Source organism: Triticum urartu, chromosome 3A (assembly GCF_056163025.1).
Source record: "Triticum urartu cultivar PI428250 chromosome 3A, HENAU_Tu73, whole genome shotgun sequence".
Classification (NCBI taxonomy): Eukaryota; Viridiplantae; Streptophyta; class Magnoliopsida; order Poales; family Poaceae; genus Triticum; species Triticum urartu.
The window spans coordinates 645,414,854-645,437,766 of NC_141875.1; the positions used below are offsets into that span (position 1 = coordinate 645,414,854).

The 22,913-nt window shown below is 47.7% G+C and overlaps 2 protein-coding genes and 1 non-coding gene across 4 annotated transcripts; 1 reads left to right on the plus strand and 2 right to left on the minus strand.

Annotated features, from left to right (window-relative positions):
* Positions 1–36: 36 nt before the first annotated feature.
* LOC125545730 (putative pentatricopeptide repeat-containing protein At5g13230, mitochondrial) lies at positions 37–7,945 on the minus strand. Of its 2 annotated transcripts, none has more exons than XM_087513777.1 (4): positions 5,225–7,945; positions 5,069–5,132; positions 2,354–2,506; positions 37–2,255 (listed from the first exon to the last, which is right to left on the minus strand). In XM_087513777.1, exon 1 carries the CDS (start codon positions 7,839–7,841, stop codon positions 5,355–5,357), a length of 2,487 nt encoding a protein of 828 aa, XP_087369903.1. In that variant the 5' UTR covers positions 7,842–7,945; the 3' UTR covers positions 37–2,255; positions 2,354–2,506; positions 5,069–5,132; positions 5,225–5,354. The 2 variants fall into 2 exon arrangements, with proteins under 2 accessions (XP_087369903.1, XP_087369902.1); XM_087513776.1 differs by having other exon boundaries at positions 5,209–7,945.
* A 167-nt stretch (positions 7,946–8,112) lies between these two features.
* Positions 8,113–8,215, plus strand: LOC125549809 (U6 spliceosomal RNA). The gene has a single exon (XR_007301521.1). It is a non-coding gene; the product is annotated as a U6 spliceosomal RNA (small nuclear RNA).
* Positions 8,216–10,864: 2,649 nt separating this feature from the next.
* LOC125545732 (putative LRR receptor-like serine/threonine-protein kinase At1g56130) lies at positions 10,865–22,913 on the minus strand. The gene is made up of 24 exons (XM_048709760.2): positions 22,492–22,913; positions 21,897–22,297; positions 21,595–21,781; positions 20,885–20,956; positions 20,249–20,320; positions 20,081–20,152; positions 15,368–15,439; positions 15,212–15,283; positions 14,919–14,990; positions 14,756–14,827; positions 14,577–14,651; positions 14,412–14,483; positions 14,255–14,320; positions 14,070–14,135; positions 13,888–13,932; positions 13,737–13,798; positions 13,272–13,651; positions 12,931–13,132; positions 12,687–12,851; positions 12,501–12,619; positions 12,164–12,374; positions 11,828–12,059; positions 11,585–11,735; positions 10,865–11,490 (listed from the first exon to the last, which is right to left on the minus strand). The coding sequence occupies exons 2-24, from the start codon at positions 22,012–22,014 to the stop codon at positions 11,089–11,091; spliced, it is 3,057 nt and encodes a 1,018-aa protein (XP_048565717.1). The 5' UTR covers positions 22,015–22,297; positions 22,492–22,913; the 3' UTR covers positions 10,865–11,088.

Below are 22,913 nucleotides of genomic sequence, written 5' to 3' on the forward strand. Positions count from 1 at the left end.
CAGAGCTCTTATACTCTGTTGTTGTTCACTTTGTCGCTGCTGCTTTTGCTTTAACTGATTTTTTTTCTTCTGTGTCGTAGTGCACCATTGAACTCCTGGTAGTCTAGTTGTACTGGTTCTGCTCATCTGTTTGCCAGAATATGCTCTTCTGCTCTTCATTCTTCCTTTTGGGTTCTATGGAGGTTTTGAAAATACATCATGCAAAGTTATTGAATCTGCAAGCTTGTCTGCAATGGGCTGTCTCCAGGAAAAGAAAACGGTAATTGTCGACGACGATGCAAACTTGCGGCCTGAAAACTTGCAAAAGGAAGCTTCTGGAGGCAATGTCCCGGGCCCAGTTCATCTGAAAGAACGTGTTGCAACTATGCAAAAAGGCAGAGTTCTACCGGTGCCATTGCCACTTTCCTAGCTGACGACATGCTGGGCACACCGCTGCTATAGGTGACTCCTGATTATTTTCCTTTACTTATCTTTATTATTTATAGTGTGTTGAGTCCAGACTGTCTGATGTTCATTCCACAGGAACATCCTGGAGCAGCTTGTGAAGAATCACAGCCATCGCTGCCCCAGCAAAGCACAGCTTGGTACCCGGCCTTTAACACACATGATGAAACAAAGTAGTACTGGTATTATTCTTTGTCTCCTTATTTGGTTATTAACCTGATTATTACAAACACTATATAGAATTGGACAAACAAACACTAATGCCACGTTATAAGATAGAAAAAGGTCGAATTTCAACAGTGTATAACATATAAATAAGATATAGGTGCACGTATGGCATATTTTGCTTTGGACGATCATGCATATAATGCATAAAGTCTCTACATGGGAAGTGGTAATGGACGAACATTAAATCTGTCAAAAAGTATTTCCTTTCCAACTTGCCATACTTAGTATTCTGTATGGCCTAATTCACCCTCGATCAATTGTCGGCTAGGATTTGATTCTCCCATCTTAAAATTTCCCACAGCAGTTTCTTTCAACTGCAGCTTGGAGCGCAAGAGCATTTTTTGTCTAAGAAAAAACTTGCCCTATACTAGGGAAGTGCATCCGGATGAGAGACATCCCCTTAGTGATTTTGTTCCTAAGAGACAACTTCTGCTCAGTGGCGGAGCTCGAAAGAAAAAATTGGGCGGGCCAGACTAAAGGAGAGCAATTCTTTTTTCCAAATTATGAATCATAAGACATGTCACAAGATTGAGCTAGAAGATATGTCATCTCTTTTTCTTTTAAAGACCAAATCAATGCTTCTTTCAGTCTGATTTTCCTATATTGCAATTTGCATATGATCAAATCATCAGGCTATTACGTATTTATCAGTTTATCACTACTTCACTAGCAGGACTGATCACTGGATGTATGAAACTGAAAAAAAATTCCAAATAAAAGAATCAGGCTATTCCTTATTAAATTGCCCATGTACTGTACGTCTGTGCAGGGGCTGGGGGCTAAGTCATGAGAGCTCGCTCAGGAGTCAGGTCATGCGCTGCCCTATTTGAAGTTAGAGGAGATTAGGAGAACAACGGCAGGAATTGATGGCCGGCAGCACGCACGACGAACTGGTGGTCGGTGCATTATGGATTTATGGGCGGCGCCGCTGCGGTAGAGACCAGGGCAAGGGCGAGGGCGCGAGGCGAGATCCCAGCGACGGCGGGCGTCGCGCTGTGGTTTCTCCGCAAGAAGGGGGCCTGCGTGCGTCGCCGCGGCGGTTTCTCCGCGAGAAGGGGGCCGGTGCGCTCCCATTGCTCCACGGCGGCCGGCGGTCGGCGGTCGGCGGAGGCTACATGAGCGTGAGACAGAGAGGATGGGGAATTGGGGAGGACAGAGACGATGGGGAATTGGGGAGGCCTGTGCGTGAGACAGAGACGAGGAGACGAGATGTTGCCTGTGCGTGCGTGGGCTCAGTGTCAATGGGCTGGGCTACGATGACACATAGGTAAAAAAAAATTGGTCAAATTCCTGGGCGAGCCATGGCCCTGTTTTGCCCCTACAGAGCTCCGCCCCTGCTTCTGCTTCCATGTCCACTTCTTTGGAACCTTGTGCTTCCGATTATCACACACTGGATTCTTATATAGTTTTATGTCCTCCAGATTCACCGCTGCTTCCATGACACATCTGGCATAGCTAACAAATTTTTCTTCTGCTTTCAACCTACCATAGATTCTGAGCTCAGCCAGACTCTGGTGTTTCAAATTAGATGCAGATGGTTCCCACTCGAGTCCTTTGTCCTTCTCCTCGCTAAGTGGAGACATCTAAAAAGTTTGAACTTCTAAATGAGACAATACGCTCTGCAATTCCAACATGAGGTGGAACAAAAAAGAGAATTAAAGAATCGGTACAAAGAGGTTACCATGATGCCCAGTTCCTTCAGGGCAGGTGCGCCTTGGAGTATGAACATTGTCCAGGTGAGATTGCATTCTTCAGAAATGTTAATCGAATTCACAAGCCTTAGTTTGTGGAACACCGGTAACAATTGTCTTCGAGCTTCTGGTTTTACCCAAATCTGCCACAAAAAAGGGATAATGCAGAATTGTTAACGAAAAATAATGATCACAACCTCTCCACAACACACATCACGCTGACAACACTGCGGACTTTCACAACACACATCACGCTGACAACACCGTGGACTTTCACTTGCCTTTTCGCACCAACCATCAACAACTTGATACAAACTCACACCACCCCAACTCACGCACACACCCAAGGTGGATACAACGGCGCTGAGCGCAGCAACACTACCCCTACCACTACAAGAGCTACCGGGGTCCTCAACCGTGAACACGCCACCGCGAAGAGACTAAGCTGCATACACCAGGAAGGGCACGAGCCCAGAGTGCCGCCACCACTCGAACCGAGGATCAGGGTTTCCCTTGGAGCAATACGACGGGCAATGAGGACCGCGACAGCGCCTTCAAGAAGGGAACGAACATCGCCGCCGCCGACCTGCCCGAAGGCAGGTCAGATTTTCACCCCAGCCAACACTCATTGCCCTCGACATAGGTACGGACGCTGCACCACCGCCACTAATCGTCACACCCCGGCCACCACGCCGTCCAGACGGCCATGGCCCCCGGGCAGCACCTGAGCACGAGCTCCGCCCACGAGCCCCGCGCTCCCACCTCCAGAGCCGCCGCCCCGGCATCCAAGACCATCCCACCCCCATCCACATCGAGCACTGACGCTAAGGCCAGAAAAGCAGGCCCTTTTGGTAAGACCGAGGCCCCGTCGGCCGGAGCAGGGCAGGGGGAGGCCACAGGCAGCTACCGGCCACGCCGCAGCCGCCACGCCATTTCTTGAACCGGGGCCAGGTCACCGTCGCCACCCCTGGCAACAGCAAGACCTAGAGGCACCCATGTCAATCCCTCGGAGCGCCCCTCCACCTGTCAAACGTGTCGCCAACCGCAGAGCCGAACACCCCATGAATCAGGAGGAGGGGGTCGAACCACCGCCATTGCTCCGCCACCTCGACCAGCCGAGAGGGCACCGGTCAGGACAGCCGCCCGCAGACCTAGCCGCCCGCGGTCCGCTGCGCCGCAAAGCCAGATCTGGACGAGCCGCCACGGCCGCCATCACCAACCTCGGCCCACACCACCACCCACAGCCGCAACGCCACCACCACCCACCACCAGCAGCCTGCACCGGCCACAACACGCCCCACGGTAGTCAGTGCCGCCCACGCCGGCGACACGGGTGCAGCCGCCCGCCAGATCCATGCAGGGCCAGGATGCCGCCTCGACCACTGCCCAACTGCCCCGCTCGAGGTAGCCAGCCGCACCAACGGAGCCACCACGCCGCCTCCTGTCGACACCGGCGCGCCACCGCGACCCACCTGACCGCGACGCCCAGGCCCATCGAGGACGGCCCGCACCGCCCCCCACGCGCGTAGGGGCGAGAAGCCCCGCCGCCGCCTGCGCTGGCCGGACTTCGCCTGGTCGCGCCCTGTGGCGGCGGCGGGGGAGGAGAGGATGCGGGAGGGGGAAGAAGTCCGGCGGCTAGGGTTTCCATATGTTATACCATATGCACCTGCATTCCTGAACTTTAACTTAGGACAGTACATTCCCAATCTTAGGTGATAATATTTTTATCTAAAAGTAAGTATCTCTGAAACATCAAATATGCAACGGTTATGTATGTCTCATCGATCCTAAATTTAGTGAGCTTCAATATTCGCACCTGGTCAACTTTTCAAAACTTCAGCACTAACCAGGAAAACAAATTGAAGGTGCCCTTCTACTGTCTGTTGTGATGTACAACGGTGTTCAGTTCGCTGATCCATTTCAGGATACCCAAGAAAATCATCGATGAAGGCAGTATCCACAGTTTGCCAAATAAATCCCTGTCCTCCGGAGAAAGATGAAATGTTCTAATCTCTTTTGCTATCATAGCCAAAACAACCCTTTCACTTTAATCTTCACTGATCATGACAAGGCAATTTCATGATCAGAGGGTTTCACCAGAAACCGCACAAAACCTGAAGTTTTCTGTATCCTTCAATGTAACATTCTGGAGAGGGCTATCAGGTTTAATCAGGGATGAGGCCCACCATTTGGCTTGTGCCAGTGCTCTGCGGTTGCGTGTTCTAATCCCAGTTGATTGGGATGTGCACTAATCTTTCTCTCTCTCTCCTTTTCTAGTGTGTGTTGTATCTTGCCCTCCTGGGTTATACTCCCTCCGTTCCAGAATATAAGGTGTATTGGTTTCCGTGCAAGTCAACCATATGAATGTTTGACCAAGATTATAGAATAAAATAAAAACATCTGCAATACCTAATAGATTTAATATGAAACTACTTTTCATGATGGATCAAATGATATAAATTTCATATTGCGAATATTGATATATTTTTCTAAAAAACTCGGTCAAACACACACTTGTTTGACTTTTGAAAAAACAAATACACCTTATATAAAGGAATGGAGGGGGTACTATCCTTTCTACCTTTTCAATACATCGAGACGCAAGCCTTTTGCATTTTCTCTAAAGAAAGACATTCTGGAGAGGGTACATATACATCACAATGAGATACGTTCATGAAAAACCGTTGGCTCTATTGCATGTTTACCTTTGCTCAGTCCAGATCAAGCAAGCATTTCTTTTTGCAAATTATCCTGCTGATTGATGCCAACCTAGCACATTAAGGTAGAATTGATGAATACAAATGTTATTGAGAGATCAATACAGGATTTAGTTCACAAAGTGTACCTGGTACATGATTCACCTGAACAAAGAGTGCTCTTTTATGTCCAGCAAATCATCAACATAATCATTTCAATCAGCAATCCAGTATTACTAAAGGTGATGCAAATCAATGAGCAGCTCCCCTTAATACATGAATGGACAATAGAACATCACCAATAGTCACCACATGAGCATGTTCCCTTGTCAAAATGATGAAAGCGATTGATGTCTCTCACAATAATTTCTTGTTTGACTATTTTGGATATCACCTTAAATATGGCATGGCAATCCAAGCAGGAGCGCAAATTCTTCATTATCCGAATTGGATGTCCAGGCAGTGTCATCACAAGCCCATATGCTAAAGCCAATCTCTCACTATGCACCCACAGCATGCGAGCCTTTTGTTCCTCATCTACGTCATGCAACACTACGTTAGTATCAGGAACATAACCTGCCCTATGGGTTTTCAGGTTTAGCCATTCTAGCATAGCATGTATCACTCGCATATCTGGATGGTCTTCCAACCCTACTGAAAAGGCATGAACTTCACCCTTCATCTCAACCCAACTAAGACCAGTCTCCTTCCTTACACCTATATTCCTCATTGATTTCCTCAAAAGAGCAACTTCATCCAAATTTCCAGCTGCAGAATACATGTTTGATAGCAAGACATAAGTTGTCTCGTCTTGTGGTTCAATCTCAAGCACCTTCTCTGCAGAAAATCTCCCCAGATCCACATTTTTATGCACTATACAGGAGCTAAGCAATGCACGCCAAACCATAGCAGATGGTGCTGAAGGGATATCTCCAATAAAGTTCAGAGCATCATGCAGACGGCCAGCACGTCCTAGAAGCCTAACAATGCAAGTGTAATGCTCCATGGATGGTTTGATGCCATGATCAAGCTTCATAGAATTAAACAGAGAGAGTCCTTGGCTCACTAAACCCGTGCTACCATAGACAGACAGGAGAGCAACAAAAGTGATATCGTTAGCTTGAATACCATTTTTGTTCATCCTGTCAAAAAGTTCTCGGGCCTGTGCAACATGTCCATGAACAGCATATCCTGAGATTATGGCATTCCATGAAATTAAATCATGTTCTTTCTGAGTTTCAAATATCTTGTGAGCATCTCTGATGCATCCACACTTTGCATATGAATCAATAAGTGAATTGCTTACAATGGTGTCACTGTTGAATGTGGATTTCTCAACCAAACAGTGAACCTGGCCAACATGATTGATGGATGCTGTGCTTGCGCAAGCCCGGAGCACGCTTGAGTATGTAACTTGAGTTGAAGGTGCTGTAGCAGCACGCATTTCACGGAATACAGTCAAAGCATCTTCTCCAAAACCAGACTGGCTGTAACCAACAATAATTGTGTTCCAGCTCACCTCGTTGGCATCCCGCAATGATGAGAAGATCTTGAGTGAGCTTTCCATGTCGCTGCACTTGGCATAGAGATCCATTAGTGCATTTCCAACAAATAACTCAGACTCATGACCAATCTTTATAGCATTGCTATGAATTTGCTCGCCTAGGTCCAAGAGGGGCATATTAGCACAAGCTTGCAGAACACTTGATAGACTAAATTCATTAGGCACCACAGAAGACCGCATCATTTTGATGAACAGCTCGAAGGCCTGCTCGTTCTGATTGCTCTGTGCGTACAGGGATATCATAAAACTCCAAAGTATCACATCATCATGGGGAACCATCTCAAAAGCCAAGCGGGCATCCTCAATACCCCCACATTTGGCATACATATCAAGCAGCGCACCACAAACGCGAGGCTCAGCATCATAAAGCGTTTTTATTGAACAGGCATGGATACCTTTGCCTAGCACAACCGACGACAAGCACACGGCAGCCCTGAGCACACTGGTGAGTGCAAAGGGGTTGATCTTAGAAACCGCCACCCTCATCTCCCGGAAAACCTCAAGCGCGTCCTCCGGGCGGTTATTCTCAGAATAGCAAGAAACCATAGCAGTCCAAGCAACGGCATCCTTACCCACGATCCGATCAAACAGGCGCCTTGCATCACCGACAGCCCCGCACATGGAGTAGGCGTCGATCAGCGCAGACCCGACAAAGGCGTTCTGGTCATGGCCCAGCTTGCACGCGCAAGCGTGCACGCCCCAGGCGAGCCCCAGAGCGTCCATGGCAACAACCAGCTTCAGCACCGAGGTGAGCACGAACTGGTTCACCTCGTGCCCCTCCCGCCGCAGCCTCCGGAACAGCGCCGTCGCCGGCTCAAACTCCCCCCGCAGCGCATGGGCCTGGAGGAGCGTGACGAAAGACACCATGTTCCGCTCCGGCAGCCCGTCGAACACCCTGCGCGCGCCGGCGAAGGGCCCGAGCTTGGCGTACAGGTTGATCAGGACGTTGGCGCAGAAGAGGTCGAGGCTGCCGCCCCGCACGACGTGGCCGTGCACGGCGCGGCCGCCGCGGGCGTCTCCGCGCGCGACGCAGCCCTGCAGCAGCCTGGCGCACGCGTGCGCGTCGACCCCGGGCCCGCGCCCGGGTTCGGGGAGGGCGAGCGAGGTGAGCTCGTCGTCGAGCCACTGCAGCGCCGCGTTGGCCGCGAGGTCGCGGCGGGGCGGGCGCGTGTGGTGAGAGACGGCCGGGAGGAGGCGGCGGCTCGCACGCCGGATCATCGCCCGTGGCGGGACTGGCGGGCGGCAGCGGCAGCGCACCGACTAGAATTTTTTTTTGGTCCCAGTTATTACAGTCCAAATGTCCCAACCCCCACCCGGTTGGGCCCCAGTCTACCGAATTAGGGCCGCGGAAGAGGATGCAGCCCACGCGAGGCGCTGGTGCTGGAGACCGGCGAGGCGGATGGCAACAGACCAGCCGATGTTTAGTACCACCTCGGCTACCGAAGAGACCTACACCCAGCTTATAAGCCCGCTTGCGATAGCTAAATCTGTCCCTTCGGGGACATCCGATAAAATTGGAACGATACAGAGAAGATTAGCATGGCCCCTGCGCAAGGATGACACGCACAAATCGAGAAATGGTCCAAATTTTTTTTAGGTTTCGCGCGCAGGTCCTTTTTCTTCTCACACATATGGCCCTGGTATCTTACTTCCACACCCTCGCTTCTTTGTGAACGCTTACAGATAGGTCCTTTCTTCTATTTGTAGCCCCCTGATTTGTTTACAACGCAGTCCTGTTGGTGTTGGAGCTTCACTTGCGAACTGGTCCTCCAACTTTTCTTTTAAGATATATACAGTCCTCTTGGCAATTCGCTTGTACGTTGGGCACAACTGTGGTTCAATTTTGTGAACCAACTTGGCAGCTCCCTTATGCAGCCTGTTGTCGGTTTCCTCCTGTAACTTTTCTGAAACACTATATGTAGACTTTTTTATGAGCAACGATATACGACGAGACATATTTTTGGATCACTTTTTGCTGCTAACATATACGGTATACATTGATGATTCATGTTATTTCGTTCGATTAAGAGCATATTTGAAGGAGAAGAGAAATGTGCCATTGTTGACTACAAACTGATACTCCAGCACAATTTCCTCATGTAATTGTACCAGTTAAATGCACAGAGGGCACGAACTTGCATTTTACTGGATAACGATGCTCAACATCTCTCTCGTCATTTAAATTCCTCGTGGCAAGTTGGTAAGCACAAATAACAAGTTTCCAACACAGACACGTGCGGGCCTTCAAATAAACAGAATTGGCACAAAATTTGCAATACAAAACTTTTGGTACTAATTTTGGAGAAGAAGATGGAATCACAAAGATAAAATTTTGATAGATGCGCGAATAACCACCAAAGGAGTTGATTACCAGCCAAAAGAGGTTCGTGGCATTGTGTAACCAACCGGCATTCTTGAGATATAGGCTTGTTTGTTTGCGCTGCGGCTTCTCCCAAAGCAGTTGTAAACTTGCTATGCTAAGAAAGGGGCTGCGATGAAACTTAGTTGTTTACGTCAAAAATGAATGTTAGTTGTTTGACAACATAATCGTGGAAGTTGATGAGAAGGCAGAAACGCCCCAAAGCGCGCCCACATCCACCTCCCAGCAATGCGCCCTCCCCTGTTCCTCCTGCGCTACGCGCGCATTGATCGACTCTGCCTCGCACTTCATCGCCGTGAAGTGCGCCTACCAAAAGTTGGTTTCTAAAGCCCAAACAAACGAGGCCACAGGGATGCATGTGTTAAGAGTTAATACTTTACATGCGAGAGAAAACTAAAATCATCCTAAATTGAGCAGAAGAACTAACTAAATACAAACACATAGCACGAAGAAATTACTAGGGCCCAATGTTGGAAAGAACAAGATCCAGATTCTCATCTCGAACCAAAATTGCAAAAAACCACCACAATTGGGAACACTAATTCACAAAACCACCATCTTTCGTTTTTTTTTCAAAAAACCACCACCATTGTGCTGATAGTTTTCAGAAAACACTGAACAAGCAATTAGAGTTGTTTGAGTGAAAATCTGACCAGTGGGTCCCAATGACAGGTGCCACGTGGCCCGGGTAAAGACGGTGCTCGTTACACGCCGTTAGAAAGTTTCGCTCCATGTTAAGTTAGACGTAGGCCCACCCATCAGTGTGCTTGCTCCTCCCTCTTTTTTCAAGCATTCTTACAAACACCTCCTGTGCGCCGCCGTCGTCGTCTCCATCACGGAGCTCGAGCTGCTCATCCAGGGGTTCGGGCAAAGCTGGCGTCGGTGCGGAGTCCTCGCCGACTGATGGCGTCGGACACGGCGTGAGGTGGCGGCGCAGCCATGGCCGTAGCCGGCAAGGTGGTTGGTCGTGGCACAGCCGGGTCATGCGCGCGGCTCCGTCCGTAGCCGGCGGCGAGCGGAGCATGGAGCAGGATACATGAGGAGGAGGGGAAGCGCGCGGGGACGAGCTGGAGGTGGCTTGCCACAGCCGGCGAGGTGGGTAGTCGTGGCCGAGCCGAGCGGCATGGTGCGGTAGGACGCCCCCGAAGAGCACTGCCTTGCTACTGCGTAGCCACCGCTAACGAATCGCCGCCAGACCATGTCCATGAGCTCCGCCTCCTCGCGCTGATATCCCTCGCCGACGGATTCGAGCAGGGACGCCCGGAGACGACCGAATCGAGCTTTTCTCCGCTGCTTGCACCGGCCGCTCCTCGCCGTCAATTCGCCGCCTCCAAGCCTTCCTAGTACCCACTGAGCTCTCCCGCCGCATCGAAGTGAGCTGCTCTCAGTTTCCCCCCATCTTCTCTGCTCTATTTCGCGCCGTAGCGCCATCCCCCAAGAGCTCCGAGCACGACCACCGCCATGGCCGACGAACTCAAGCAGGTCGTGCTTCCTTGCCTAGTCCTGTAGTCTAGTAGCATGCGCAGGCTCCAGGAGCTCCTTCGATTCCCCTGAGAACCTCTTCGTCTCACCCCTGTCGTGGTCTGCTCCCGGCGGCCTCCTGCAGTCCGGCGACGGCTGCTTCGTCGGCCAGAGGCCCGTATAGGAACAGGAGCTTTTGGGCATGTCCTGCATCCATATTCAGCTTGTGGCCGAAGGCCATGGCAAGCGGCCGAGCGTGCTGCTGCGTGGCGCAGGAGCTAGCGGTGCTGGGAGGCTCGTCGGCCGGCAGCCTGGCTGGCCGGAGCCGCAGGGCGTGCATGTACACGGAAGCGCTAGGTGCTCCTCGTCTGCTGGCTGCTGCGCGCGGGGAAAAGTCAAGGGGGGGCAGGGTTGACCAGTTGTGCCGTCTATCCTCCGTCACGTGGACATGTCATCAGGACCCACTGGTCAGATTTTCACTTAAACAGTTTTGATTGAGCGATTAGCGTTTTCTGAAAACTGTCAGTACAATGGCGGTGTGTTTTTGAAAAAAAACCGAAAGGTGGTGGTTTTGTGAATTAGGGTCCCCAATTATGGTGGTTTTCTGCAATTTACTCCGGGCATTCATGCTCCCTCTTCGATCCCGCCACTAGAACAACGCGACAAAGCCAGCGGTGAGGTGTCCCTGTGGATCCCGGGCTTCTTGCTCGAGCTGGACGGCGCGCTGATTTGACTGCCGGAGGACTGCTGAGCCGACGACCCCGACCCTGAGACGTAACTGCTGCTGAAGCTCCTGAGCTGCCATTCAGGGACGTAGCTGGGCCTCATGGTTGTGTCCACGTCAGTCACCTCAATGTCTTCCGTGAGCATGGACACGACCTTGGACATTGGTGGGCGTCGCTGAGGCAGGCCCATCGTGCAAAGAAGAGCGACATTGATGAGTCGCGCGGCCTCTTCCTCATCGAATTCAATGAGTTTACTGTCCAACAGTTCAAGTGTCCGTTGGCTCTCATGCAGATGCCAGGCCTGAGAGTAGTGGTGAGATTAATTTCCTTAGTATGCTGAGCAAAGTGAAGTAGATGATTTATTCTGAGGTCGGGATAAATATGTGAAAGCTTACACATCCAAGAAGATACTTCTCATCTTCCTCGAGGCTGTCATCGAAGTTCCGTCGTCCAGCGATGATCTCCAGTGCCACGACGCCGAACGCAAAAACGTCGGCCTTTTCCATCAGGTGTCCCATCATGGCGTACTCGGGTGCTAGATAACCACTAAAAGCAGAGAACACCGTGAGCTTCTGATCGATTCTCTGTTATGAATCAAGGTGCATGGAACGATTAAGACGGACAGCAAATGTTCTTACAGCGTGCCAGCTACTCCGGTGTTGAGATGCGTCATGCTGTCCTTGTAATGCCTGGCCAGCCCGAAGTCAGAGATCTTAGGGTTGAGATCAGCGTCGAGCAAGACATTGCTGGCTTTGATGTCCCTGTGGACTATCCGCATGCTGGACTCCTCATGGAGGTATGCGAGACCTCTTGCAATGCCTATGCATATCTCGAAGCGCGTTCTCCAATCCAGGTTCAAGTCTGTCTTGCCTGCGTTTTCACCGAAGATTTAGACACTTGGAAGGATACTTTTCATGGTGATGATTTAACAGCAGACATTTCAGGTGGACAATGACAATGAGAATGAAAGTTACCAAAAATTGCTTGATCGAGGCTCCCTTGTTCCAGATACTCATAGACCAAAAGTGGTGTCTTACTGTCGATGCAACAACCGTGCAGCTTCACGAGGTTTCGATGCTGCACCGCAGATATGGTTGCAATTTCTGTCATGAACTCTTTTTTCCCTTGATGAGATGTAGAAGACAGCTGCTTTACAGCTACAATCCTCCCATCAAGTAGCTTACCCTGTACAAAAAAGATACAACTCATGATTTCGGCGTGAAACAAGTACAATATGTTCAGTAGATTGCGTATAGCAACGATCTACAATGAAATTTAGAGCTGCTTAATCTTGTTGGAAATGTAACCAACCTTGTAAACAGGTCCATATCCCCCTCTTCCGAGAATGTTGCTATCACTAAAACTGTCAGTAGCAGACTTTATTTCACCGTAACTGAAGACGTTAGGCCTTCCAACTATACTGAACAGCTCTGCAAAATGAAGCACGTGTCAATTTCTCCCCATGATTAACACTCTAATTTTAATGGTTTATGTTACCTTCCATTTCCACCTCTAGCCTTCTTCTTTTCTGCCTCCAAACAAAGGCCCCAGCGAGTGCTAGAAATCCTAAAATCGCAACACAGACTACAACTCCAACAACCAAACCTGTTCTACTGGTAGTGCTGTTTCTCTGTGAACCAGGATCCCCTTCACCGTTGCCATCTAAGTAGGCGTAAGATAATAGAAAGTGGACTGTTGTTATATGATTTATGTAACTAATTGATAGCACAAGTAACAGTACCATAAGAAGATACGCTTAATGCTGATATCGATGGCCCATAGAACCCTTGGTCAGGAATGCAACAAGTGCCCTTTCCAGCCCAAAAGAGATGAATATCAATGAAATTATTCGTTACTTCAACAGTGTACTGTCTTTGAACAGCAGTATAAGATTTTCCATTTGTTTGTTTCTTTATATCGAAATCTGTTTCTTTAAGATCTCCCTGCACCAGGGAAGCAAAGCAAAAGATATTAAAGTCCACAGAGAAAAATGGGATATTCTAGAATCGGTTTAGTGCACAAAACAAATGAGAATCAATGCAAAATATTATTATTTGATTATATATTCAAATAATAAGCCACCTGGATATATATATTGAAAATCCTCTTTCCCATGCTTTTCCATGTCTGGTCATCTGGGAAAAAAATCTCTGCAAATTGAAGTACAACGCTGTACATGCCATTCTTGAGCCCAATGCCGTAGTATCTCAATGAAGAGGGTGACATTCTGGCTGTCTGAAATAGTTCAGAATCAAGTGTGTTGGTAAACCGGCGAGAAGTGTATATTATATAACTCCCATTAGACGAGTCCATGAATCTCCCGATGTTGCTAACGCCCCATCTCGTTGAGTTCGTAACATAGTATGATGCAACTGGAAGACTGGCATCATCAGGTTCGTAAATGGAGTTGTCTGAGCCTCTGATGGGTCTCGAACCACCAGAGTCTACCGCAAAGGAGGAATCTACAAATTAGGATCATTAAAAAAGTGATGCAGATTTTAGTGATGCCCAGAGCAGATACTGCTAAGGATGAAGAGATCAGGGCACAAGATGGAGAATCAAAACATGGAGTATCTCGCTGAAGACAATTTAGTCCTGAAGGCAAAATACTAGGAACAAAACAGATAGTTTGATCACATGGTGAATATAAGTGGTTCATACATATGAAGGGAAACTAAATGAAGTAATGGGGAAAAACCTGTTGTTCGAGTTATCTATCCCAAAGTTGTTCCACACCAAATTCCTAAAAGAAATGCCATTCAGACAGTTAAGTCACAAACTGCGATGTTCACGGAAGTTTGTTGTTTCAGAGTCCAGAATACAACAGGCATGATTGATTTTGTCTGCCTTATAAATGGGAATTAGAAAAGAAAAACCTACACATGTAAGTTATTCATGTTAACCCAAGAAGGGTATCTTCCTGAGAGCATATTGTATGACAGATCACTGCAAAGACAGATGACAGACATGTTGACCAAAAGGATGAAGAAAAACATCGGACATACATGCTGTCGTCAGTATGAAACAGGAAAAGGAAATTAAAACGAAGGAAGAAAACAGCTCACATAGTAGTAAGTGAAGGGCTAATCATATCTGGTAGGATCCCAGAGAGGTTATTACTCCCAAGAAATCTGATTCATCTGAACTTCAGTTTGGGGAAAATAAAAATACTACTTTAAATAGGACTTCCAAATACACTAGATTCTATACAGATATCCTTACAGGAATTCGAGGGGATTCAGGTTCAGAAGGTTTGGAGTAACTTTGCCTGTGATGCTGTTAAAACTCAAGTCCCTGCCTCACCCAGAACGTATAAAGAGCTTTTTAACACAAAATACTTTACTCTCAAGTATACAGTAGATTCCAAACAGTTCCAAAATTGCTTACAGATAATTGAGGTTAACAAATTTTGAGAAGTCCACTGAAGCAAGGTTGTCAGATATCCTGGAGTTTCTCAGATCTCTGTAGGAAGAGAATAAAGAGGTTATCCCACATATGCGAAGACATACAAAGTTGTGAAGCGCAAACTAATAAAAAGTTGGTAAGAGCAAACTGTGTCACCGTACAGAGTATACAACGACGTCATGTTAACCACAAAAGCCAATGAAGACAGCTCTCCCGTTAAATCACCAATTCTCCTTCACAATATAAAAGTTAGTGAACAACAAGCCCGATTTTTGCACTAAGTGCACAACAGCTGTCACCAAATCTAAAGTAGGAAGAACATACAAATTTGTCAAGTTGATAAGATTAGAAAAACTTGCAGGAATGGGACCGTCAAAGTTATTTCCATGGAGTCTCCTGCATTGACAGATACATCTAATTAGCAGGGAAAAGAATCAATTCTTTTACAAATTTTGAAAGCGGGCTCCAACATGTGATACAAAAGAAGTACAATGGTCTAAAACTTTTTTTAGAAAAACAGTAACTTCAGTCCTATCATGAACATTGAAGACAGATGTGAATCATTTCTTGGCTCAATTCATCATTTTCATCAACAAATTCTTCATATGATATCTTACAGATCCTGCAAATTTGATAAGCTTCCAATGTAATCAGGTATCTTCCCAGTAAACCCATTATCTGATGCCCATCTGGATAGATAAGGACGAAGTTAATACACTGAGTCTGTTTTAATGACTTTATAACAGATCAGAAAGTATGAGAAGAGAATTCACAGGGATTTCAGGATCTTAAGTTTGGAAAAGGAAGATGGTAGCTCTCCACTTAAACAACAACTATCGATATACCTGAAATTGAAAGAGAGAAATGGTTATGCTGAGTTTCATTACATGGGTCTTACAAGGAAAATTAGGTCAAGCAGAACCAAGACATAACAGTTGCTCAAGTTTGGTCAAGTTTTCTACTACTTCAGGGAGTGGACCGACAAACTTATTTGTGCTAACGTGTAACACCCTCGATGCGACTATATCTCCCACGTGTCGAGGCACGACTTAGAGGCATAATCGCATTGAAGGCATATGTCGCAAGTTAGGCAATCTTCACAACATCCCATGTAATGTAAATAATAAAGGGGAGATAACAATAGTTGGCTTACACTCGCCACGTCAATCAAGTACATAAATAACATTACATCACCCAAACACTCATGGCCCGACTACGGCGCCAAAATAAAAGAGAACCCAACATGCGACAACGGTCCCAATCACCCCCAACTGGGCACCACTACTGATCATCGGGAAAGGAGACATAGTAACGTTGAGAGTCCTCGTCGAACTCCCACTTGAACTCGTACGCGTCTCCTGGAGCGGAATCATCAGGCCCTGCATCTGGTGTAATAGTAATCTGTGAGCCACAGGGACTCAACAATCTCGCACCCTCGCGATCAAGACTATTTAAGCTTATAGGTATGACAAGGTAAAATATGAGTGGAGCTGCAGCAAGCGACTAGCAAGTATGGTGGCTAACTTATTCGCAAAGGAGAGCGAGAAGAGGGGGCAAAGCACGAGCGAGAAACTAGAGAACAACCTGCGCAAACATTACTCCAACACCGTGTCCACTTCCCGGACTCCGCCGAGAAGAGGCCATCACGGTAACACACTCAGTAGTTTCATTTTTAATTAATTAAGGTTCAAGTTATCTACAACCGGACATTAACAAATTCCCATCTGCCCATAACCGCGGGCACGGCTTTCGAAAGTTCAAATCCCTGCAGGGGAGTCCCAACTTAGCCCATGACAAGCTCTCACGGTCAACGAAGGAATAGACCTCCTCCCAAGACGTTCCGATCAGACTCGGTATCTCGGTAATTCAAGACACTTCGACAGGTTAAAACAAGACCAGCAACACCGCCCGAATGTGCCGACAAATCCCGATAGGAGCTGCACATATCTCTTTCTCAGGGCACACTCAGATGAGACATCCTACGAGTAAAACCAACCCTCAAGTTGCCCTGAGGTGGCCCCGCAGTCTACTCGGTCGGACCAATACTCAGAGGAGCATTGGCCCCGGGGGGGTTTAAAATAAGATGACCCGCGGGCTCCGGAAACCCGAGGGAAAAAGAGGCTAGGTGGCAAAGGGTAAGACCAATGTTGGGCATTGCTGGAAAAGCTTTAAACAAGGCGAAATATCAAGGGGTTCCCATTATAACCCAACCGCGTAAGGAACGCAAAATCCGGGAACATAACACCGATATGACGGAAACTAGGGCGGCAAGAGTGGAACAAAACACTAGGCGAGAGGCCGAGCCTTCCACCCTTTACCAAGTATATAGATGCATTAAGATAACATAGCAATATAATGATATCCCAACAAGTAAATAAAAGATGTTCCAATAAGGAACGACCTCCAATCTTCACCTGCAACTAGCAACGCTATAAGAGGGGCTGAGCAAAGCGGTAACATAGCCAATCAACGGTTTGCTAGGACAAGGTGGGTTAGAGGTTTGACATGGCAATTTGGGAGGCTTGCAAGCAAGTGGTAGGCATCGTAGCAATGGCATAGCAAAAGAGCGAGCAAACTAGCATAGCAAAGATAGTAGTGATTTCGAGGGTATGATCATCTTGCCTGCACAGTTGTCAGAGTTGACTGGATCCTCAAAAGCAAACTCAACGGGCTCCTCGTTAGCGAACTCATCTCCCGGCTCTACCCAAACAATACAAACAAGCAACAAGGATACAATCAACAACGTGCAAACTCAAACAACACAATGCAAAGATGATATGCTATGCGGGATGCGATGCGGGATGCAAAATACAAGATATGACAGGAAATGCATGAACCTGGACTCAACTTGGAAAACCAAGTGTGCCACTGTAAAGATGAGATGAAATCGCTTGAAAACGATATAAAGAACTCCGGAATCGGAGTTACAGTTTGGAAATGGCAAGCGATTCAAAAATGACACCGGTCTGCAATTTACAGCAAGTAGGCATCTAAATGCAATGAGATGAACATGCTACAGCATTCAAACATGGCATCAAAATACATGGCAGGGAAGCATTCAAGATGCTTAACAAAAGTCTAGCACTGAGCTATGGCCAATTCATCCATTAGGAGGTTCAAACAAGCATGGCAAAAACGCAAATGGCAAACAGATCTCAGACTTAGTGTTAACACGCGTCTGGAATTTCAGATCATATAGCCCTCTTCGGAGCAACAAAACAACATGCTACATGACCTGAACATGACAAAGAAAGACATGGCATGGAGCTACTCAACAAGCTTAACAAAAGTCCCTTAGTGACCTTGAGCCAAACCGGATCACAAAATATACTAACAAGCACACGAACATAGCAAAAACATAATCAGTTTCCAGACTTAGTGAAAAACTGGGACATGCTGAAACATAACTCACGAAGGCATGTTTACAAGCTCGATGCACTCACCACGGTGCAAGTCATGGCAAGACAAGCATACATCCCTTAAGAAGGCACAAAATTCAAGCTATACATGGCAAGAACGATGGCATAACATGCACGGATCAACTACAATAACATCGGCAAAATCGCAAACAAGTTGACGATCTGCCCAGATTCGCAACGAAGCAAAAGTAGAGCTCGATTGACTCAAGCTAGGGTGCTCCATAATTGCAAACAAAGACATGGAGGGATAGATAACTACAAGATTAACAAAACTCCCTTACTAATCATCCTCAAAAGAGGCACGGATCACTAGGAAACAATAAGAACATATGGCATCGTGAGATAAACAATCCCAGGACTTAGTGAAAAACTAAGTCCCTGAAAACAGAATTAGCAAATGCACCACTTTGCAAGCTTGCACAAGTCACCACACACGTCACAAAAATACATGGGTTGCACCTCTGGAAAGATGACAAAACCCTTAACAAAACATATGCAGAAGTCACGGGCATAGCATGCACACATTAATCATGGCAAAAATGACAAAAGTGCTAAACGGAGTAACAGATCTGACAATTAACTCAAGTAGCCCTCTTCTAACAGCATTTCGGGCATCAAGATGAGCTCAAATGAAAATGATGCAATGGAATGAAATGATGTACTCTCTGAGATGAACATTTTGATATGCTATATGCATGAATCGGAGCTATGGATGCAAAGTTACGGGGCCTCGAACAGGAGCATATGGACTGAAAAATTTAGGGACTTCGAGAAAATTTCGACCTCCTAGGGTTTACTGTAGCTCCGATCCAGATCCAGATCGGCGCACGTCGTACGAGGATCGCCGGAGGAGCTCGGGCTCGCCGGACTTGACGGGGGGAGGCGCGGGTCCGGTCGCCGGAGGTCGGGGTCGGAGCGGTGGACGGCGGAGATGGCCGGAGAGGCTCGGGCGAGGCCGGGCGGCACCGGATGCGGGACGGCGGCGAGCGGGATCGGCGCCGGCGACGAGGGGCGTCGCGGCGGAGCTGGCAGCTGGCGCGAGCGGCGCGGCGAGGGAGGAGGCCGACCCGGGCGGCGACGGGCGGACCGGGCCGCGGGGGCTTCCCACGGGCCTGGCGGGCCTCGGGCGGCGGCGGCGAAGCGGTCCCGCCCCGGGGACAGGTGGCACGACGCGGTTGGTCGGGGCGGAGAGCGGACACGTCCGGCCGTCCGGATTTTGTCCGGCGGCTGGAGGAGGAGGGGGACTAGGGTTTCGTCCGGATTTTCGGGGAGGAGGCTAAATATATAGGTAGAGGGAGCTAGGAGAGTCCAAATGAGGTGCGGTTTTCGGCTACACGATCGTGATCGAACGCTCTATATAATGGAGCAGAGTTAGGTGGGTTTTGGGCCAAATTGGAGAGGTGTTGGGCTGCAACACACACGAGGCCTTTTCGGTCCCTCGGTTAACCGTTGGAGTATCAAACGAAGTCCAAATGGTACGAAACTTGACAGGCGGTCTACCGGTAGTAAACCAAGGCCGCTTGGCAAGTCTCGGCCCAATCCGGAAATATTTAATCCCCACACACAAAAGAAAGCTAGAAATGACCACCGGAGGAGAACGAAGCGCCGGAATGCAAAACGGACAACGGAGAAAATGCTCGAATGCATAAGACGAACACGTATGCAAATGCAATGCATATGATGACATGATATGAGATGCATGACAACGACAACAACACACGGAGACAAAACCCGAACCCGAGGAAATAAAATAACTTAACGCCGGAAACGGCAAGAGTTGGAGTACAAATTGGGAAAGTTACATCCGGGGTGTTACATAACGCCCCTGAAACATAAGGAAATGGAGGTTCAGAAAATACAAATACGATACAATTGGTACATAAAAAATCAGGTGTTTAATTTATGGAGCCTACATCTTTTATTTACTTTGCATGTAACTTCCATAAACAAAAAGATTCTGAGCATCACAAATAAAGTGAACCAACAGATTGACAATTGCCACATATGGCTACAATACTTTTGTGTTGGATTCGAGTTGCCACAATAAAAAGAGATATATTCTCTTACAGAGAAATGCGATTCTTGAGGTTACCCAGCTCGCTCGGTAAAACTCCAGTTAATGCATTGATACTCAAACTTCTTGTAATTTTGAAAAGAAAACAGGGCAAGTTATGCACTACACGAGATACCATTTACATTTAAATGCTTCAGAGAAAGATAAATCATAATTCTTACAGATATTGCAACCGAGTCAGCTTTCCAAGAAATGCTGGCAAAGATCCTGTCAAGTAATTCTGGGATAAATCCCTGAAAGCGGCGAAGCGCATCAGAATCAATGTAAAACTAATGTTTCCAAATTTTCAATTGCAGAAACTCTTATTGGCTGGCAGGCATCAGCATTTAATTCGTATAGGCCTTGGAAAGTAAAGGCAACTAGAACTACCATGCTACCAAATGATATGTAACATAAATGTTATTGCATGAACTATAGAAGTAGCGTGAGCCTGTTATAGTTAAACTACAATTTTCAAGTTATTGGGAAAAAATCGACTGAAAATAACATGTAAATAAAGGGAAGGGCGTCTGAAAACCAAACACATCAACAGAAGCGACTTATATTGAAAGAGGCATAACTAGTCAACGAAGAAACTGTATGTATAACACATGAATACTCAGTTCGCACCATTCTAACCTATAGATGTAAGATTAGAACAAATAGTCTATGAAAAACTACTGCACTCCTTCTATCTCCCGCTAATGGCATGCATCATACAGTAACTAGGGGAACTGCAGCTTGTAATTGTGAGCATGTGTAACACTTTAAGTGGACATCCATTAGCTTTGAAGCTTCATGGTGGAAATAGTTCATACAGTACTGTCAGGTAAGTTAAATTTAGCAGTTCCGCGGGAATCTGACCAACCACATCTAGTGCATATACTCTCCTGCATGAACAAATGGAAGAACAATAAGTATTAGCGTAACAAATTGAAAGCATGGACTAGGATGAGAACATGCAATTATTCACAACAAACAAGAAATGTGTGGTGAGTTCACAAGCATGCAGACACATTGGATCATATCCCAATTTTCAACAAGTTTGCCAAAGAAATTAATATAATCATAAAGAAATTCTAATGTCCGGTTGTCTTATATGGATTGCTACAAAAATCTTGAGCATTTCTTGTTGATGGTAGACACTTCAACATATATTCCAACAATGAAGTAAGCCTCCATATAAGTGCCATTCATAGGTTGTTTCAGAATATTTTGGTCTTGATATTTTTAGATATAAGGAACTGCATGTCTGGCAAAAGTCGTCAGCTTACGGCAGTTGTGCTGTCAGTGAGGCCCGAGCTACAAAATGTCAGCTCTAACTGACTAACTGTACTTACTAATTTACTATCACTAATTGCAACTTCAAGCTGAAATATAACCTTTTTTTTTAGCAAACCTGGGCTAACTTTCAAGTTTGAACGGCCAAACCGAGTGTTGTTACCTGCAAGGACCAACCCGCTGCCCGGAGCTAACATGCACCCACCAATGGCACTAATCTTGCTCGGGATCGAAAGGAGCAACTTACAGCCTGGTGATGTGGCAGACGGTGCTGATGTTGTAGGAGCAGACGCAGTTAATGGCCGGATTGAATTCGTTGTCTGAATCCATGGCGGTTTCGTTGATGGCGGCACCGCTGCAAGGCTCGCCGCTGATGTTCCACGCCGTGGACGCCCGCAGGCCCCACCGTGAGAAGATGGTGTTCAGCGCGGCCACTGTAATTGTTACGAGTATGAATAAAATTACAGGTGTTTCTCAAAAAAAGAGAAGACACGTGAAGACAATCCGAGCGTGTTAGCATGAACTGAATAAAGTACTAAAATCACGCACCTTCAGACGGACCTGTCTGTGCTTGCCGCTGAGCTCGAGCAGACAGCGCGAGCAGCAGCAGCACAAGGCCGATCAAGCAACAAGACGGCGAGACCAGCAGCTCATGTCGTCGCCTCATCGTTCTTGCTTGGCGTTCCCCCTCTCTCTCGCCTGACTGAGATTAATGGTGAATGGTACCTATACTGCTCTGGGATGGGTCCGTTGACCAGGCCATGGCATCAGTTGGTCATCGTTGGCGGCCACAGACTTGTCAACCGCGAAAATATCCAGGGTCCAGGCCCCGCTTGCGCTTGCGCTTGTCAATTCTGTGTAGTGATTCTCCACACGGTTACACGCGTATAATTGGTAGGTGAGCATAAGAATTCCGTATAGCTCTCCACACGGTTCCGTATAATCCTGTACTGTACAACGGGGGAAACGGGCATGAGAACTGAGAAACCTCCATGACAGAACAACGGGTTTCATTTTCAGTCCGCAGAAAATTCAGAACAGAAGTACAGAACACCTGGATGGAACTACAAGGAGCTCAGATAAAATCCATCAAATTGACACACGGGCCAGCACAAATCCGGTGAGAAGGAGTCGCGTTATTCACCTCAATGACGAGGCCGTCCTCTCGGCCGCCGCTGACCCGCCATAGCTCGTGGGTGAGGCGCATGTCGGCGGCAGTGAGCGTCGGACAGTACGGCTGATGACCACGACTCTATGAGCTACCTGCGGCGGAGCTCTACAAGGACCAGTCAGTCGTATACATATTCAGCTCCACTGGCTCGAATCTAGATCTTGGCGACCTAATCCTGGAACGTATGGTGATGCGGGGACGGGATCTTATAGGGCGGCAGAGGCGCAGGGCGCTGGCGAAAGCTGCTTGAGCAGCGGGAGTGAGAAGGGGCGTCGTCGCATGGGGCGACGAGGTGTTGCGCCGCTGGTCGGAAGGCCGCCGCCATGGGCGCTCCGCTCATCTTCATCCTCGAGTAGAAGAGCCCGACATTGTCGGATTAGAGTGAAAGCTCGGCA